We start from the raw sequence: 14,662 nt of genomic DNA on the forward strand, positions 1-14,662 counted from the left end.
TCACTCTTCTTATACTTTTACACTGTGGAGAAGTTTTTGGCAAAACAACAGAGGAAATGACAAACCCGGGCTGCATTAAAACAATTATACGTACACGGTGAATGCCTAAAGGTTTGGACGTGGTTGGAGTTGCTGCTGGATGTGCCGACTCATGTCTAAACCTGAGGCGAGGCTGAAGGACCAAATGGAGTTCACAGGGAAAGACAGCGGGACAAATCCTCGTTTCCTCGTCTCATCGCGGTGGGACTCGGCTTCATTAGGACATGAGTAAACTGATGACGCTGCAGTTTGTTGCAGGGATTCTGAAATGAGTTATGGTTGTAGCGCTGTATAATGTGTTAAACTATGATAATACTTTGGCATGTGCCCTGTTGACCATCGCCAATGTGAGTGGCCATTATTTTCAAACGAAGAAGGCGAGGTTCATTATTCTCCACACGTGTGTGTGTGTGTGTTTGTGCGCGTGGGTTTGTTTGTGTGTGCGCGTGTGTGTGTGTGTGTGTGTGTGTGTGTGCGCGCGCGTGCGTGCGTGGGCGCGGGCGGGTGTGTGTGTGTGTGTGTGTGTGTCTGTGTGTGCGCGCGTGTGTGTGTGTGTGTGTGCACGCGCGTGTGTGTGTGTGCGTGCGTGCGTGCGTGGGCGGGTGTGTGTGTGTTTGTGTGTGCGCGCGTGTGTGTGTGTGTGCGTGCGTGCGTGGGCGCGGGCGGGTGTGGGTGTGTGTGTGTGTGCGCGCGTGTGTGTGTGTGTGTGCGTGCGTGCGTGTGTGGGTGTGTGTGTGTGTGTGTGTGTGTGGGTGGGTGGCTGTGGGTGTAGGTGGGTGTCAGTTTTTTTCAGTTTGTGAATGTTTTAACTGTAATTTGGACTATGGATTTGAGTCAGTCTAAAGAAGCAGCTGAAAGCTTTTAATTGGTTACAAAATATAGGATCTGCACCTGAGACATTTTAGCAAATGAATCATCCCACTACGACTAATAACCTTTAAAACTGAACTGGGAGATGCTTCTTTCCTTCGCATCCTCTCTCTCCCACGCACCGGAGCAGAACCAGAAGTGGAGGAAGGAAGACACAGGTAAATTGACTCGCACAGAGAAATTATGAGAAATTATTAGATGTTAAGCTGCAAAATGCTGTGTGTTTTATTAGAATCTGACTCAAATTTATGGAGGAATGAGTCTAATGAGGAACTGAATTAAGCCGCGACTAAATCCAAAATTACATCTGATGTGCAACATCAGCATTTTATAACCTGCCTCGCAAGAAAATTTTAATTTTGTGGTCAGCCCCTTTCCGACCCGCGGGTCAAACGAAAACCCTCACATCTTTAATGAGCACTGTCCTGTAAGAGCAGCATCCAATTATTTCTTTGAGCCTTCTCTCTGGTGTGGTTCTTGATCATCTTATAGAGTTACGTGGGTCCAAAAGTGATTAATAAAACACTTTCAAAATAAAAAGCTGTTCCCGCTGCAATGATTTACAATGTACAATATACAGTACTCTTTTGCAACTACTGACATGTAAGAACTTATTCGTGTCAGTAATAATACAAATCATTGTCTTGTTCTGAAAGTATATGGCAGGTGTCTTGTCTTTTCTGAGCTTGAGGCCAATTAAATATTCAAGGTAGAAAAAAACAGCCTTACATTGGATTGAAGGTATGCAGGAAGTACAAGGATGTTTCAGCATCTTTGTTGACACGACACCAGGCTCTAATTGGACCGACTCCGTCTGTGAAGTGTATAAAAGAGAAGGATTAAGCCTGCTGACTGTGTGATCCTCAACACCAGTAAGAAGTGCATTTTAAAGTACTACTCAGGCCTTTTACTGCACTATTATATCAGGCTTTAGTGTGTGCAACTATCCTTTTAAGTTTATATCAACTTAACTGTAATGATGGGGTAACAGTGTTTGTAGTTCTTCCAGCAGATTAGGACCCCCCCTTCTCTAGTCTAAGAGTTAATGGTGACCTTTGAAGGAGGGGTGGAGAGAACTGTGAACAGCTTTGAATGAACTTCCTGGTTTCAATAGAGAGGAAACAGCACCCTTCCCTTGTAGCTGGCATAATGGATCAGGGGCAAATGACTCTGGGCCTGAATTATTAAAATAGAAGGATCAATAATATGTACACATTGAAAATTGTATGTACCTACTAACGTATTAATGGTTATCACTATAATTTGCAAAAATCTAAACTTGAATTTTCATACAATCGATTGAAACATGATTATTAAATTGATAAACAGCACGAGCCCATAACCTTTGGTGGATTGCAAACACATTCAATATCAAAGAGTCAGACTGAAGGAGAGCTGGAGGAGCTGTCCGCTGTCCAATGGTGCTGATCTCGGCTCCTTCTGTTTGCACTCTTGAGTATCGTCATGGGGGATTCAGTAATATCCCAGGCTATGGCACCTGCCTTGCTTATGTGACCCGGCCTAACAGACTGAAGAGGGGTCGTTGAGGAGGAGTGAGGAGTTGACTTCATTAACTTAATGTACATCATGGCTTGATTCTGATTGTTATCGCTGTAGTTTATTTAAATTGCGTTGTAGTAGAAGCAGCCATCTTTGTGGGGCCGCAGTGGCAGGTAAAGTGCTTTAGCTGGCCTTTCATACAGACAAATTCTACTACAGAATTATAGATGATGATTGATTGGTAGGAAAGTTTTGTTTCTTGAGCCGTTGCGGGAATTAAACCCAGGACCTTTTTTGCTGTGAGAAGAGATTACGACAAGCAACATGTAAAATTGTTGTTCAGTTCAAGCACGACCTTATTGTTACTCCATACATATTGTTTATTCTGCAGTGAGTTTTCCTACAGATATAATAACTTTTAACTATGGGACAGAAATACAAATGTCTTATATTCTATTTTTCAGTGGTTTATTAGTTTTTGTTATACATCACATTGTAAACTGTCCAGATGTACTTGAAGACCATGACACAGATGAATATGTATAATGAGAGTGGCCCCTGGGGGCCTCTCCTGTGGCTGGTTCACACTGGCTCAGGCTGAAGCTCAGACTGAGTGGGCTCTGTCTCGACACACAAGGTCACGCCGTCACTCACTCCTCTCACTCTACCTCTTCTTCCCACATGCCTCCTCAACTCTGCTGCGCTCAACTTACTCTACAAAGAAACTATGTTCGAATTTGAATTGCTAAACTTGACTTACTTGTAAAGATCACGTTTGAATGTATTTAGCATCTTAAACTCGCCATTGGTTTATTATAACAAAGCAATCTGCAAGGTGGACAGCACAATCTTTAGAGTGAAGTAGTACTGTAAATAAAAATGATGCTGATTAGTTGAACATGTTACTGTTACATGTTAATGAATTATTTACCACCACTGTCCTATACTTAACAAATGGACTTGACCACATAGTGTCCAAATTTGCTTATTTGCATTTATTATTTGTTTTTTAGACATTTCTGGTTTCTCTTTTTTGGTGGTTGTTTTGGAAGTTGCAGTTCTTTGTTCTTTGAAAAAAAATAAAATCATAATTGATGTGTTTTTCTGTTTTTGTTTGTCTGTTGTCCTATTCTTAACAGACCTGCTAATGCTTTAAATTAATATGTGATCAATAATTACAGTATGTACACCTCCCACACCATTTTGCCGTTGTTTAGGTGTTGGATTTTTAGGCTGATTTTTGGGGTATTGTTTTTTATTTATTTTTTACGAGACAGAACGTACCACAGTGAGAAAAGCAGGAAATAAGAAAATACAACAAAAATGTCCTTGCGCCCAGTCCCCTGACAGTTCAACTCATACTTAACTCATATATTTTGTGTCATCCATATCTTTTTCACTGCTGCCAAAAGTACATTCCAAAGATATCCATCTATTGTTTCCATTGCAGGAGTTTTATGTCCAATATACACACAAGTCCAATGGGATGTTTAAAATAATTTGTCTGCAGTGTTTTTAAAAATATATATATTTCAGTTCAACATTTAGAAACAGTCAGACAACTGGGCTATTTTTCAAAGGTTTGGTTGCTTGTTTTTTTTGGCAAGTCTGCTTGACCGCATTCTCCATCTTCTTTCCTGACCTGATCGCTCACTACAGTATTAAAGCTCTGTGCAGCCCAAGTGCCAAAAACATTCTGCACTCCCACGCCTCCTATTTCTGTTTTAAGCTATTATTACCCAGACGGTATTCAAATGGCAGCTACTTGATTGACGTTTATCATTTCAAATGGCGGCAATTTCATAGCTGCAAATCAGGCCGGTCTCTTCACAACAACATTAGAATAAGAAGTAACAATCGTTGTGCTATTGTTTTGGTGTAATTGCAAACAATGGGAGGTAAGGAAGTAGATTTAATTATTTATTCAAGCTCAACAGGGTTCATATGAGGTCACTGATCAACTTGTATGTCTGGTGTTGAGAACTAAGTTAAGATAAGTTAAGTTTGCACAAAGTATTATTTTTTTAACATCAGGTGACAAAATATTGATAAAACGTAACATATTTGGGAAGTTTTGACACAGTTTGATGAGTAAATAAAGTTAATATGACTACAACTAAAAGTATCTCAGATCAATGCAAAATATATACCAAACACCAGCAGAAGTGACAGAAGTGACGCCACCTGCTGGTGCACTGAGGAGTTAAGCAGTTTAAAATGCATCTTTAAATGTTGTGCTGCCTTGTCCAAATCAAAATTTTAGCATTGGAAAAATCAGAATGTGACTGGTAAAGGTGAATGGACTTTATAACGTGAAAAAGCAGGATTATCACCTCATGACATCACTGGGTGAAACTAAGTCATACATTTGTGAATACAATAAAACAAATCCAGGTATATTGTACTTGATGAGAAGATTAAATTATGATAAAAGTTCAAAAACAGCTTTGTATAATATAGTAGAAAAAGCTTCAGTTGTAGTCATCTGGACTCAGTTTGAAAAAATAGACGTTTCGACTCTCATCCAAGAGTCATTGTCAATAACAGAATTTAGATCGAGAACTCCGATATTAATACTGTTCTGTGGTAAGACCCGCCCATTGGGAGGAGCCTTCCTGAAGTAGAAAGAGTTGTTTGTTTCAACAGAAACTTCCCCCTTGTATCTACCGAGCTAGCCTATTCAGAATCATAATGGGCTATTAGAATCCTCTTTGTCTTTGTGAGACCCTGGCTCAACCACCCTGAGTACCTGATTAGCATCTACATGTCCTGGTCCTGGTCCTCTACCTTTCCAGGGGTTCAGTATACCATTATAGATACCAGGAAGATTAAACCTTAGCCCTCCATTTCTGTTAAAGAAGGTCTTTCTTGTCTAACATTGATTTGTATTTTTCTTTTTTTTTCAGGGTTTTTTGTCTGTTCATGGAGACCATTTCACTTGTTGCTCTTTTTGCTCATTTCCATGGCGACCTTTGGCAAAAATAAAAATAGAATTTTCTGAAAGTTTACTCAAATAAAATCATACATCCAAAATTCCCTCAGTATTATTTTTTGTTTTTTCATCCAATGCATCAACAATATGAAGCAAGTTTTTTTAATTTATATTTTTTGGTTTCAAAGGTGTGTAATTTGGTCCGTTTTTACACATAAAAGATTGCATGATTAAAAAAAACTTGTAATACATGTTTTCGCTATTCATCCACAGTTTCTCACCTTAATTGCTATGGCAACCGTGCAAATGTCTCACCACTCTGAAGCCCATAGCTGTAGGGCAGCGTATGTAGCGTTTTCCCTTCTGCTGAAGCCAGGAGTGCTACTAATACTTCATAGAGCTCGGCCGTGTCAGAATCTAATTTCATACGCGCCAAGTATTCCTTTAACATTGATCAAAGGTAAAGTGCAACGAAAGCTCTACTCGGCACATAATGATCACATCTGCAGGCCTTTCCCCCCCTTTAAGATATGGATCTGTTCTCTCTTCACAAAAGCCGTCAACAAGAAACAACAACATCAACAATTTTTTTTACTGAATCAACCTACAATTTCTGTTTTGTGCTTTAAATAAAACACTATTGAAGATATCCACAATCCAATGTGTTGACAAAAGGAATATCAAATTTAAAACCTGTCTCTTTTATTCCTATGTACAGAAATCACACAAAAAGACCATGAGAAAAGTTTAAAGGCGTAATGGAGGATTTTTCGCCGATTTGAGAACTCAAGCGGAAGTGCGCATGCGCACTCCCCCCGTGTGGACGCACAAAAAAGCCTTGCGGCTACACGTGCGTTTGTTTATTAGCGCGACGGATCGCGTCGCATCTCTCGTCTCCGTAGATTTCCGTCTCTTCTGAGCTCGAACTGTCTTTCTCTGCCTTAATTTTGTCCCGTACATTGAGGGAACTATATTATGATAGATCCATGCACTTAGACACAGGGAAACGTGCTGCTCCTGGAGACGAGCCGCACGAGGCTGCAGGTGAGCAGTAGGTGCGTTTTATGATTGATACATGGCAGGACTAATCGGCAGTCCACGCCACGAGGAAATGACTCAGATTTGGGCCAAAAATATTGTCCATTACGCCTTTAAGGGCACATATTATGCTAAATTGACTTTATTGAGATTCTAATATTGTTTCCTGATCAAAAACATACATGTAAGTTGTATTTAGCTTCATTCATGCATATTTCAATATTTCTGTTTACAAGGTCCTCTTTTCTGCTCCTTTTCTGAGCCTCACACACTCAGTAAAGCTTTAAAATCTTCAATGCTGTTTTTTAGTCCATAAGTCTTTGTCAGGTTCATTTCTGTCGTCAAATCACGCTAATTACAACTGCATGCTTTCGTGATGCGCGGGTTGTTTTTTGACAGGTCAAAAAGGGGGGTGACACAGAATATGATCATTTCATTGCTGGACAGGTTGGGGCGAGTTATAAAATGTCACATTGTCACGTGTTTCCCTGTGTGAGCTGATTTCCCTGTGTCTGCCTTCCTCCACGTCTGGCTCTGCCTCTTTCCTGTCCCAGTGTGCTTACAATAGCATGTCTGACTGAGAGAAAGTCATCACTACACATGTTACTTTAAGTTCTAAAACTCAAGAGCATGTTTAAAAAGCCAATAACTCTACAAATAATCTATGATTGTTTAAAATGTGATATATCTATTCACCTACCGTGTCCCACCCTACTAATTCCCTTCCTTCTGTGGTCACGCTTTAACCTCACGCTTATCTCTTCTCCTCGTTTGCTCGACTCTGTGTTCGTTACTTGGCCTATGATCTTGTAGTGGAAGTGGCCGGTGATGGAGAGATTGGAGGCTCAGTTATTGCCTGCCGGCTCAGGGCGGCGGTTTAATAAAGGGGTCTGGGACGTGTCAGAGGAATGCCATTACCTGGCCTTATGAAGAGCCCCAGCTGGAGGGAGAATATAATCGAGGCGCTCGCTGCCAATTGGCGGGTTCGGCCGGGCGTGTCTCGTTTTTTATTATTAGCTGATATAACCGGACTCGTATTGTTCTGAGATTAACGAGGATGTGTTGGAGCTGGTATGAAACGGCTTGAATGGAGATGTCCGTGATTGAGGTCATGGTGCAGAATATAGACAACGCAGTTTTTATTGTGTTAAAACGCACGTCTCAAGCCGTTTTTCGCTGCCTCTCGTTAGGTCGACCTCTCCTAGTGTGAACGCGAATCAGATCAAAAATGCGCTTTGCCTGATTGAACACTGCGGAGCTGCCATTTGCAACCAGCCTCTTGACGAGGCAAATTGGATCAACTGAATATCACCTCTGCCTCTGTGCTCCACCATCGCACATCACTCTCACTGTGCAGTTACCTAAACACCAGCACTTACAGCGCTGGGGGAAAGTGAGCGCGTGCGGCTCTGTTCGCTTGATTCCCGCTGTCATGGAGATAAGTGCGGCTGTCGGTTGATCATGTCTCTCGTGGCTGATGGTGCAGGGTTTTCAGACGACGTGGAGCGGCAAATGTGAACAGAAGCGAACCAAAAGTGAAGTAAACTGAACATCTACAGCGCACTGGGGCCGTTTGCCGTGTGAAAACGACTTTAAGTGTCACATATAAAGCTCAATAATAAGTATGTGCTGTGGTCACAAGCACTTTTTAGAATCTCAACAACATTAATAGTGCTAAAACTTGATGCAGGAACAAGGAATATAAAGAAAGATAACCAAGATGGAGGGAATAATTATGTATTTTTGTATTTCTAAAATGTTTAAAACGGTTTAAAACAACTAAACCAGGTCACAGACAGTTCTTCACCAGAGCAAAGCCAAGTCTGAATCAGAACTAAACCAGGACAATACCATGTCTATAACCAAACTAGTGGATGCGTTATTGTCTTATACAACTAAAAAGTTGTAATGTAAAGCCACTTTGAGATTATGTAAAAAAAAAAAACATTATTATAAAATTTTGCCTCAAACGGGACTAAATTGTAACTAAATCTGGATAACCTATAGATCCATCGCAAAGAACCAAAACTTGACAACACTTTATACACTTATTAAACACTCCTTTTGGTAGTTTTAGTGGCAGTAGTCGTAACACTTTGCCCTCTCTCTCCACTTGCAGGATTTCTGTTCACCCCGAAAGCCCTTCTCCTCCAGTTTGGACTCTCGCAGCTCTTGGCCCGGAGACCCCCCCAGCCCCTTTCGTCTGCTGCCCAACTCCAGTGCTCTGTCGTGGGCGCTGCCTGGCTCCGCTCCCTCGTCGTCCTTCTGGCCCCCGCTCACGGCTCTCAGGGTCCTGGCATCAGCTCCAGACTGGTCCTGTGTGAAGACGTGCCAGGAAGCCGGTCTCATCTGTGAACCGGCCTTCTACCGCTACATCAATATAAAAGAGGCGTTTAGCTCGTAAGACATGTGCACATTTGGGATTCCTATGTCCTCATATACGGGGTCAATGGTGGAGGGGTTAGGTATTGTCACGCTGCATACATATTACATTGACATATTGTAGGTTTAGGCTTAGGGTGTTGTAGAAATGCTACTCCGATAAGCATTTTCATTTTGTCTTCCTCATTTGACAAACCAGGTGCTAATTTGTATAAAAGTATAAAGTGCTTTTTTTGGGCATGTCGCACATCATTTATTGGAACTGGAGTACCTTATTTTATCTGCCAAAGTGATATGTAAATGTGCTGCTGCTATATTGAGAGTACAGCCACGTGAAGTTATAATGACGTGAAGCGTTTGGATCGGACAGCTGTCCTTTAACAGTAGGATTTAAAGGACACGGGACAGACGCGTAAAAGCTCACTTTGTTGGAACGCAGCTGTGGAACGTTCTAGTTCAATAGAATCCCTGTGCGAGACAGGGCCAAAGTGTTGCAGGTAAAGTGCTATATTTTTTTTTATAACAGCTGCTTTGTAAGTGTGTCCTTTTCAAAGCGTTGAAAATCACTAAAAAATCACTAAAAAATCACTCAACTCGAATGAGCAGAAACTGTGCTTTGTGCTTTTAGCGTCTGTGTGAGATGTCAATGGCGTCCAGCTTTTGCTCCTCTTTTAGCACAGTTAGCCGTTTAGCACATTAGCAAACGCTTGATAAATGAGGCTCATAGTTAGTTAGACGTCCCTGATATTTACCATTCTGCTGGGACAAAACTGTGCTTTTTGTATGCGAGCTTACATTTGATTACTACTTTGAGATATTTATCATTACAATATTATCATAATCATCAAAAATATGATGATGATGATGATGATGATACATATTATTGATTTATTAAGCACTTTTCTGAATTTTCCCCAAAGGACTTTACATTGTAATTAAAAACTATCAACTAACAATCAAAAACAGCACCCTTAGTAGACGATCAAATATTAAAATGAATTATAAAACAGAAATTGAATTATATACAGTAAAATGAACAGCAGGCAGCATCAAACGCTTCACACGTTTCTTTAAAGTTTGGATGTGTTGTGTCTTAGGTCAGGGAGAGTTCCAGCGAGCTTCTGGAGGGAACATCTGGGGTGAGGAGTTCAGATAAACATTGTGCAGCTCGACCACTGAGTGCTTTAAAAGACAGTAATACCATTTTAAAATCAATGTGGAACTTGACAGGAAGCCAGTGGGGGGCCAGGAGGGGCCAGGAGGGGACAGGAGTCATGTGGTCCGACCTGCGGCTGCTCATGAGCTGCAGATGATGATTATCGCTTTCATTAATGTACGTAATAAGTTCAAGAGGTCACATAGAGTATGACCTACAATGCTTTAACGATTTAAAACAGTTTGCACCCACCTACCATAATGATCTCTACTGTTTTTATGCCTTAGCTTGCATAAAATCCTGACAAATCCCTGTGAAAGCTGCCGCAACCCCAAGTGTAAATGGAAATGTGTGAATAATGGGATGGGACTTAATTCTTGCCCCCACACAGCAAGTAACAGATGCCTTTTTTGTGTTCATTCTTATTGAGCTAACCTTCTGTTGGCTCGCAAATAAAACTCAAACTATTGCCATGCCAACTGACGTTTTAAGTCACATTTATTAGTGATTCAGTCAAAGTTTCTGTAGTTGTGTATGTGTATACTGTATGTACCAAAACATCACCACTCACCTCCGCTTTTACATCTCGTCAGGCGTGAACTGTGCCTGTTACGCTGCGCTGCCTCTGCAAACACAAACAGGAAGTCAGTGAATACATACTCTGCACGCTTCATTTTACCTCCAGTTTTAATATTATTCAGCTGCAGCAGGAAGTGTAGAAGCACCTGCTCGCTTCCACGCTCACGACCGCACGGATTAGGGAAGAAAATAAATCTGTTATTGAGGAATATATCAATACTCTCTGGCTTTTCCTCCCACGTCATATACAGCGCCGCACAATAGGAGAGAATATTGTGCTCTTTGATTACTGTTTAATATTGTTTTTGAGATATTTCGATGATATTGTTCTCTCATCAAAATCTTACCTGGAGTTGTTTTACCCTGAGATTCTTATGTCAATAGCCATGCTGTAATAAAGGCTATTTAATTTTCTAAACCGTTACACTTTTTTAAATAAATAAAGCTGTTTTTCCCTCTCTTCATCCGTCAAAACAAAATGACCCTCCTTTTTCCATTCATTTTTTAATATATTTGGTTCTGGGGCTGGGTGATATATCTGTGTTTCAGTTATAGCAATATAATTTTGGGCACGATATACATTTAGCCATGTTGTAAATATCAATATAGTTTAATAATTCTGTGTGCAGCCCAGATCCTGTGTGTTTCCTCTCTCTGCTCTGCCTCCTCTTCTTGCTCAGAGCTAGTGATGGATGATACCATTGATTTGATACCAGAACCAATGACTTTTATACGAAAATACATTGAAACTCCTCAACTGAACAATTTTACATTTGCCATCATTATTTTCTTTCAACCTCCACTTGAACTAATGTGAATATTAAATAAACCTAAAATATGAACGATGTATTACAAAAATATGAAAAGTAAAAACAGTTTTTTTTTGAGGAATTTCAAGTATTGATATTTTTGCACAATACCTCTGTCAGTATCATTATTTATCGATATCCGCTGTGTTAGCTTCTTTCAATGTTTTCCCCGTGTTTGTGTCCCGTGTTTCCTGTTACACATCTTTATGCTAAACGTGCTCAGAAAGTGTGTCCCTTGGAGAACAGGGGCTTGTGTAGCTCATTGTTAGCATCAGATGTAGTGCTACCCATGGGTGCTAACACATAGCTAAGCGGTGCTGGATGTGCTGCTGTTAAAGTGCAATTTATGTCCACTTCGCAGCCGCTGTAAAATATAGCCTGTCACACAAATGCACAAGCACCCCACAAATAAAACTGAAGCACCAGTCGGCCACAGTTAAAGAGAAAAATGACACAATACAAACAAGATCAATTAGACTTTATTTGTTTTTATAGGTAAATGATTACGCTATCACCTTTTATTTTATAACAAGTGAAGGGAAATACGGCTGTGTGACGCATGGCATTTATTTTTTATGTTAGATTTAGTTTTAAACAGGAACATGCATCACCAAAACGAGCCTCTTCTGTGTATTTACATTCCTACAGTCTAATCAGCAGTTTACAGGCTTAGAAAAAACACATTTCACTTAAAAAAAAAAAAAGATATTGAGCTATACAGTGATTTTTACAGTGAGAGTTGAGTTGATATGACGATGAATTGGATACACGTTTTTTACATTGCCATACAATACTTGAGATGTTTTATTCCACTCATTGAATGGGCTATAGGGGATGTTGAAGAGCCTGTAGAAATCTGGCCAAACACAAAAGATTACATTTTTCAAGGTTCGTTTCTTTGCGGTGGAGAAAAGGTACAGTTTTTGTATTAAATTACTGACAAATCTTTATGGAGGATTATTCTGATCTAAATATTTAATGGATTCTGTTTGCCATTTAAATTGATAGGTCTTTCTAAATGTCAAGGTACGTCCCAATATTTTTTTATTATTAAATTTGTTCTAACAGTTTCAAAAGCTTTCTCGGCGTCAACACTAATTAATACAGCTTTGTTTTGTTGTGCTTTTATATGATTTCTATTTTATCTTGTGTTTGTCGTTTGTTAATGAATCCTGTCTGATGATTGTGAATTAAATTTGGGAGTATTTGTGCCATTCTTTTAGACATTATTGAGGTGTATACATAATAGTACACATTCAAAATAGAAATATATCTACTGTATATGAGGTACAATTGAGTTGGTCCTTCCCCTCTTTAGTATTCTAACTCTGACTATTCTAACTAGGATCTGAGCTGGTTTAAAGACGCTTAAAAGCTGTTAAAAGTCGTGGAGTAAGTGTTTCTTTTAAAGCTTTGTGCCATTTTGAACTCAGATTTATTGTTCTTTAATCTCCTGATTGGACCCTGTATTTCCAACATCGCATTATTTATTTTACTCTTGGGTCATAATGAGTAAATTGAGAGCGTCCAAGAAAGAATTTATTTCATCATTTGACATTTTAGAGATTGTTTTTGTAGAAGGATTCAAACAAAGATTGAATGTGGTCTTTTTTGGTTAAAATGACATGATGCTGTCCGTCTCGTATTTTAAACATTTCAGCTTGTTGTTTTCAAACTTTCCAGGATTAAGCATTTTGAACATTTCAAACCACTTTCCTAATATCTTTGCTTGTTAAAGAGTTATTTCTTAATTATTTCCTGTTATCTTTTTAATTTCCTGTAGCACTTGAACATTCCCCTTCTTGTCATGATTTACCTCCAGCAATTTTAGTTTTTCTTGCAGATAATTTAGCTTTTTCTGCTTTTGTTTCTTCTTTGCCAAGCATAGCTATATTTTTACCTCTCAAAACTGCTTTAGAAGCATTCCAGAAGATGGGCAGGGAAGTTTCACCATTGTCATTCTCTGCCAGATAAGATAGATTCATTTGACCTTTTTTTCCTTTACCAAAGGTCGCTAAGCATTAAACCTTCAAAGTATGTTTTTTTTTTTTTTTTTGTTCCTCCAGGTCTACTGTCATGTAGATAGGAGCATGATGACTTAAGTTTATTGTGCCTCAGTGATTTTTGTTCTGTCTTCATTGAAGATAAAGTGGAGTAGATTGTGTGTGCACTAGGGTTCATCTCCCCTCAGATGTCAATCAATCCCATATTCTTCATTAATTTATGGGAATTTGCTATTTATTATCCTTTAAGTTTGATGCGTCTAATGTAGGATGAACATGAAGATTCCAGTCCCCACCACAGTTAGGGTTCCCTCAGAGTGGTTGTGCAATCAGGTCCATAATATCTGTATAGAAGGTGATATCACTCATTAAACAGAGTAAAAACCCTTCCATTAATAGTGCCTTTAACCAGTGAATATCTTCTTTGTCTTTACATTCAAAACTAAATTTGGTTGATTTGGCGGATGAAATTTAGATTTATAAGGCAAATTCCTGGAGCCTACATTATAATATTTTCTCAAGTGATTCTTAAACCTTCATGTTATTGCAATATATTTGTGTTTCTTGCAAATATATCTTGTTTAAATGAATTTAATATTTTAATTCATATTTTTCCTGTTTGTTTCCAGCTTGAACTTGGAGTGCGAGGGTGTGGAGACAGAGTTAAACCACCTGCTGCCTGCCTTCTTGATGGACCATAAAGAGTGTTACCTGCAGAAGGACCCCCTGTTGTTCAGCTGTTCTGGCTCCAGCCCCAAGCACCAGCGCCTGTGCCCGTGCCGGGACTATCGCCGGGGGCAGGTCGCTCTGTGCAAAGACTGCCTTTAACCGCAGACTAACAACGCCACCTAAAGTCAACTCGGAAGTCTCAAAAAAATGAAATTCCACTAAAGGTTGTGTTCATGTGGCATTGTAACATTGTAAACTGACCATAGAGATCTGCAGCGCTCATTTTAGTATGATCAGTTTGCTGAATATTAACTGATCATTTGATGTTATCTACTTGTGTTAGGGTTCATTCAAAAGTATTCTCATACAGTACAGACTGATCAATGTATTTGTTACCACCAGAGATCCAGCAGTTAAATGTGCCATATTATATAAAATGCACAATACATGGCTGTAATTACATTCAAAGCTCATTCATTCATCCTCATTCATCCACTCTTATACACAAGGCAATTCAAAGTGCTTCACACAGCAGGAAAAATGCATTAAAATCACCCAAAAATTACAGAAACAGAAATACAATAAAATTAACTAATTAAGAAAAAAAACTAAAAAATAAAGAAATAAAAAACACCTAGCCACAAAGGGTAACATGTTTTCGGAGTCCAACTCCCTTTTAAATCAG

At 39.5% G+C, this 14,662-nt stretch overlaps 1 protein-coding gene across 1 annotated transcript in view; it reads left to right on the forward strand.

The window, feature by feature from the left end:
- The window catches only part of LOC140357937 (alpha-1,6-mannosylglycoprotein 6-beta-N-acetylglucosaminyltransferase B-like), a 154,478-nt gene extending 140,142 nt beyond the window's left edge, over positions 1-14,336 (forward strand). The window contains exons 16-17 of the mRNA XM_072442524.1: positions 8,499-8,779; positions 13,938-14,336. Coding sequence (XP_072298625.1) covers positions 8,499-8,779; positions 13,938-14,136 — 480 coding nt within the window. The 3' untranslated portion in view covers positions 14,137-14,336. The remainder of the gene's footprint in view (positions 1-8,498; positions 8,780-13,937) is intronic.
- Positions 14,337-14,662: the final 326 nt, after the last annotated feature.

Source organism: Eucyclogobius newberryi, unplaced genomic scaffold (genome assembly GCF_026437365.1).
Source record: "Eucyclogobius newberryi isolate DKJ021-1_F unplaced genomic scaffold, fEucNew1.0.hap1 SCAF_13, whole genome shotgun sequence".
NCBI classification, from domain to species: domain Eukaryota; kingdom Metazoa; phylum Chordata; class Actinopteri; order Gobiiformes; family Gobiidae; genus Eucyclogobius; species Eucyclogobius newberryi.